The 5,604-nt window shown below is 36.7% G+C and overlaps 1 protein-coding gene across 2 annotated transcripts; it reads right to left on the reverse strand.

Moving 5' to 3' along the window:
* On the reverse strand, positions 3,026-5,604 carry LOC105169465 (cytokinin dehydrogenase 6). Of its 2 annotated transcripts, none has more exons than XM_011089855.2 (5): positions 4,844-5,604; positions 4,448-4,575; positions 4,097-4,357; positions 3,721-3,983; positions 3,026-3,624 (listed from the first exon to the last, which is right to left on the reverse strand). In XM_011089855.2, the coding sequence occupies exons 1-5, from the start codon at positions 5,448-5,450 to the stop codon at positions 3,303-3,305; spliced, it is 1,581 nt and encodes a 526-aa protein (XP_011088157.1). In that variant the 5' UTR covers positions 5,451-5,604; the 3' UTR covers positions 3,026-3,302. The 2 variants fall into 2 exon arrangements, with proteins under 2 accessions (XP_011088157.1, XP_020553574.1); XM_020697915.1 differs by having other exon boundaries at positions 3,026-3,645.

Consider the following 5,604-nt stretch of genomic DNA (forward strand, 5'->3'; position numbering starts at 1 on the left):
ATGTCTATAATCTTTTAGGTTGACATCTTAGAAGTATTAAATTAAATCAAAGGGCAAAATAAGGTAAAGCAGTAAATGTCCTCCTTTTCAGAGTACAAGATGACCATCTTAGGACAATAAAAATAGAATTGTGGACATCCTTTTTATGGAGGGGACTAGGGAGGGAGTATTTTGAACAATGCAGGGGTAATTACTAGGTAGCAGATAAAAAAATTAATGGCCTTTTCCTTTTTATGGTTATAAAATCTTACACCTATCCTCCCTAGCAAACTGAGTTTGTCTGTGTTCCTTTATGAAATTCATCAATGCAAATGGAATTAGCTTTGTTGGAATGTGAATTCATTTTAAACTGTTACTTCAGTTTCCAGTGGCCGTCTTTAACTTCTGCACTTGTTAGTTCAATACATGTTCAAGTTGATTTCTGTTGGATTCTAAGCATGAGCTTGGGATATTTGTTTTTTGAGGTAGAAGATGCTACACAAAGATTTAGATTACCATTGGTTTGGGAAGTGACAGTGCTGTTTAATTATTTATGCACGACAGAGTTGCTAGATGAACTTCATACTTCAGAGTGAGAACAAACATGGCGGAGGCATTTTCCCTCTTTGAAGATGTTGATATCCTTTATTCCTCTTTTGGGTGGTTACTGGTCATATTGCACGATGTGCATTTATTAGACATTACTGCAATATTTCATGTCATACGCTAGGGTTGATGTTGATAACATCCTATTTATTTCCATTTTTAGCCTGGATTAGGCTGCCAATAATGCTAATTCTGCTTGAGCCGTTCTTGCATCTTTTGGTTATTTGTCTCTTGTTTTTAACCTATATGCTTCTTTACTTTTATCATATTGAAATTAAATAGGGATATTCAAGTCCACACATAAAGTGAAAGAAACTTGAGTCATTCACACTTTTATAATATTATAGATTATAGATTTTGGATCTGAAAACTTTCTTCCTTTGTCACAGTTTACCATGGATGTCCTAATTCTTGGCTGTCGACAGCGTTGAAAATAGTGGATCTAGAAGTAGACAATAGAGTTGTAATTTGGATTATAAGGACATATTTAATGATAGAGACATATAACTTAAAAAACACATAAATATTTGTTAACCTCTCCCAAATCTTAGGATGCAATAAGAATAGATAGATTTGTCTAGCTTTATCAGTATTATCAAATTTTGCAACTGTCTAATCAAATACTGACAAAGTTATAGTAATTTCACAATGAAAAAGTGATGTGAGTGTGACACACTGGAACCAATTGGATCTGCAGTTCATGCAACTAACAGAAAATGAGTACTTCTGTGATCTTTTGCTACTCTCGCTGCTCATAGTCAGTTAAGAAGTGTTAGAATCTTCTTGACGTGGAACTTCTGCTCAGGAGCTTTGGGCCCTTTGGTTCCAAGGAAAGTGCTTGAGTTAAGTTACTTTTCTTTTTGTGTATGTATTCTTCCTTAGAAACTTCTTTGAACTGTGATTTATAACTTAATCATGTGTACAGAATTGATGAAATGGTTCTGCTCTTCTTATCGTGTCAGAACTGCTTTCCCTTATTGGTTTTCTACACAAGATCCTGCTGTGCCACTGTCATCATAAAGTGAATCCGAAATACGATATTCTGGAAAAACAAGCAACCACTGAATACTTTACTGTTGAGCATCTATATACTTTCAATTTAGCAATGATTAAAGACTTTGAATTCATATGGTTTTGAGAGTTTTTTGACTTTTTCTTTGGTGTCCATATCGTCGACATTGTTTTGATACTGTCACCACAGAAGCAACAACAGATAGAGATGCTCTACTGGAAGACAAGAATCCTACATTAAAGGTAAGAGTATATTTTTGTGACTTATCTTCTGGTATGCAGTTCATCCTTCCTTATATCATGCAACAGTATAAAGCACATGAATTCTGCATTATGTTAACTTTTACGTTGCATTTTCTATTATATTCTCTAACATACTGTAGGTTCTGGCAGATTCTGTTTAAATAGTCCAGAAGGTTTTATGATAAGTTTAACTTACATCTTCATAAATTGCTGAGTTATATGTTTTCCTGTTACTTTGAGAAGGATCAAGATATTGCACAAGGAACTTTTGTCGCCAATGCTATGTTGGTTCCTGGATTTAGCGCTCACTTCAAAGTTCCATGTGCAATATCTTGATCCTTCTCAGTTTCCTCTTTATTTCCTCACAAAACTCCAAGATCTAAACATTGTGTAAAATTCCAATGTGAATTTGCTTGATGAGGTTTTGATCAACGTTTGATTGGAATCACTTAAAAACTGGGCGGGTAACGATGGTCAAAATTATAGGGTGTTTTTGTTAGATCTTTTGGAATCATAAAGCTTGATTTTGGAATTTCTTTCTCATCAAGTATTTGCTGAGGCACCATGGATAAACAGAAGCATCTGTTTTTGGCTATTTGCACAAGCTCACCATGCTATTTTAGAAATTGCAAGTTTTTAGGCACTTTGTTTTGTGTTATTAAATTTTCAAAACTCAACTTGAAAGCTGAAACCTATTAAATTGGTCACTAGAGCGAGGAAGTGACAATGTAATTGGATTATTTGATTGACTCAACAAGGAGATTCTGAAGAAGGTGCAAAATTACAATTAAAAAATCAAGCCTATGACAATTTTTTTCAGACATCGAGCTTATGGACCTTCTTGTAATTGCAGCAATCAGTGCTTGCTGCATGGTATTGTACTCATTCTTTAAGTAAATGAAGCATAAAAAGAAATTGTGTATCTCCTTATAAACACATTATGCTGTACGAGAAATATGCTGACTCCTGTTCTCTTGTTTTGCCGTGCCCTTGTTTATAATCATTTTTCATTTTAAAGAAAGAAAATAAATCAATCCAATTTACTTTGGCCCTTGTAATTTTTCCTTCCTTTTAAAAATTGAGACTATTCAGGATCTCTGTTTTAGGAGTTCTTGGACTAACTGGCTCTGCGATCCAGTTCAACTATTAACTTTTATATTTTAAATTTAAAAATGAAGCCCTATGATAATGTTTAATGTAAATGTGCATTACTAATTAATATATTTTTGTGTTCAATAGAATTTTACCCTGTAGCTGAGCCTCCTCTTCATACTTACAGTTTGAGAAGGTGCAAAAAAATATTGAACCTCTAATATTATATCAATATACAATAATTCCAACTCAGCTTGTATCCTAAATTAGATAACCCTTAGGCCTGCACAATATGTTGCTGACAGTTCCTCTTAGCCTTTGAGCTGCCTTGAGATTCAATTGTCGTTCCCCTTTTATACCAAAGTTGTCTGTCATAAAACGGATATAGCCTTTTGGAAAATCCTCTGCCCTGGAGCAAGTATTGCTAGAGGGTCATAAGCTGATTTCCTCTGTACGAGGACTTCCCACCGTGGACCATAGTGAGATCGCCACTCTTCCTGTGTGGTATAATACGGCAGATATTGCTTTACTCCTAAGTGGGCCGCCTCACAAAAATTTAAAATTCTTTTATTTATACTTAGTAAATGTTGTAAGCCATTGTTTTCCGTGGACGAGGGAACTGCATGTGGAAGAAATGCCACCAGGTAGAAAATGTCTTCCTCTGGTGTTACAAATGAAGTTCTGTTATCCCACCTGAAAATATTATGAAAATTACTGAATTAATGGAATGAATTAAGAGAGCTCTAGACATTGATTCATGAATGAATGAGTTCCGTTAATAGGACTTACTTTGATTTATTCACTGGGTAGACAAGTACCGGGCCATTATTTGTGTCTGTTAGAATGCTGCCAAAAACACCTTCAGCAAAGCTGTGTATTTTGCTTCTTGGAACAAGTAGATTGAGCCATGGGTGTGGAAGTTCCCAAAGTCCTTTTGACCGTAGTTTTAGTTCTGCAGCATGGACCCTGTCCAAGAATTCCACGTATGAAACTTCTGTAACAAAGAGTGTTGAGGGGATGTAGCTTAATTGAGATAATAAGGACTTAATTTCCTGCATAGATAAAAAAAAATTGGATATTAGCAGAAATTTTTGGGTATGTCTCTGATCCATTCTATATTTACCTCTGAGGTAATAATGAATAATTGGTCCATCATATGCCTCACCTTATTTATTTTAGTAGCCTCATCGGGGTTAAAATTTTTTGTCAACTCCAGGCAAAATAGTGTCCTTCCATCTGATACAAATTGACTGGCTTGCTCTGGGTCTTCTGGGTTGAAGGATGCTCTCCAGTTGTTGATGAGACCTGTCTTGTTTACTATCACCAGACCTTCTATGTAATCAAAGGTGTTCTCTGCAGATATTAAATGCTCTTGGTCTCTCGCAAAAGTGGAGAAATCTGAATAAAGCACTCTGATCCACTTTACCTGTGAACAGTTTAAATGGAAGCTTATCAAGCTGTTTCAGCTATTCTGAAGGGTTGCAGTTATCTTTTGACAGGATTAGAGAATCTTTACCATCTTTGGTGCTGGTTCTAAAGAGATTCTTGCTCGAGTTATTATACCAAACTGGCCAAGTCCACCCAGGACAGCGTGAAAGAGGTCAGCATTCTTCTCCTCTGAACATACTACCACTTCTCCTTTTCCTGCATCAAGCTTATTGATTTTAGAGTGATGATATTCAGTAATTACATAAACTTAAGAGGTGTCTGTATGTTATGTTTGATCTTTCATGAAAACATGGGCCTTTACAAAAAAGCTGGGCATTGCTGGTGTTGTTTCCATAGTACAAAAATCAAACATGAAAACAAACTCAGTTCTGTGATTGCTGATTCTTTTGAGTACTGATCTCTCTTGACTTAGGCTCTGTATTAGCTTCATTATCATGTTGAGTTCAGCTTTTATTGTACAAACCTGTGACAACTTCAAGCTGGTGGACATTACTGATTTGGGGGCCATGTCGGAATGCCTGCCCGCTAATTCCAGCATTGGACAAAGTACCACCAACAGTTAGGTGTAAGTAATCTGTCCAAGATTTGGGCGCCAAACCATATTTCAAGCACTCATGCAAGATATTGATCCACAGCTCTCCAGCTGGGACATCCACATAAGGGAATTTCCCCCTGTGGACCTGCATTTCTTGGCCGCTGAGTGATTCCATGTTGATTACAATTCCTTGTGGTGCTTGTGCTTGTCCTTGGAGCGAGTGCCCATGGCCTCTCGCTGCAACAGTTAGCCCTGAAGCAGGACCCATTTGCCACACATGCTTTATAGTTGCGGCAATGTCAGATACTTTTTTTGGATGTAGAACTGCCGAAGGTAGGAAATGAAACTGGTTCCCGAAATCTGTTGCAGCAAATTCATTTCCATCAAAACTAAATTGCCCCTGAACATGGAGTGCTTTCAATGAGGACACAACACTAGAGGAACAGAGGCAAAGTCTGATAGCCATGCAGCATACTAACAAAATCGTCGAGAGAATACTTTTGGGCTTGACAAAGGACATGGATGGCCGTCTCATGTTTCTTTGCTTCTAGAAGTAGAAAGGAAGAAACAGAGAGAATGTTTTTCTAATACTTGCTGTTTTTTCAAGTAAAAGCAAAAGTTGAGATGTGGAATAATAGCCAAGGGAGAAGAGTTGGGGGGGAGAATTTAAAGAGAGAGGCTTGGGACTT

The sequence above is a fragment of the Sesamum indicum genome, linkage group LG1 (genome assembly GCF_000512975.1).
Source record: "Sesamum indicum cultivar Zhongzhi No. 13 linkage group LG1, S_indicum_v1.0, whole genome shotgun sequence".
In the NCBI taxonomy this organism is placed as follows: domain Eukaryota; kingdom Viridiplantae; phylum Streptophyta; class Magnoliopsida; order Lamiales; family Pedaliaceae; genus Sesamum; species Sesamum indicum.

What these genes read in the sequence shown, in the direction of transcription:
- LOC105169465 (XM_020697915.1), bottom strand. Translation starts at nt 5,450, where the DNA reads ATGAGACGGCCATCCATGTCCTTTGTCAAGCCCAAAAGTATTCTCTCG. An exon ending in AGGCTACTAAAATAAATAAG is followed by an intron (nt 3,984 to 4,096) that starts GTGAGGCATATG and finishes TTATCTATGCAG; the next exon opens with GAAATTAAGTCCTTATTATC. An exon ending in TACCCAGTGAATAAATCAAA is followed by an intron (nt 3,646 to 3,720) that starts GTAAGTCCTATT and finishes CCATTAATTCAG; the next exon opens with TAATTTTCATAATATTTTCA.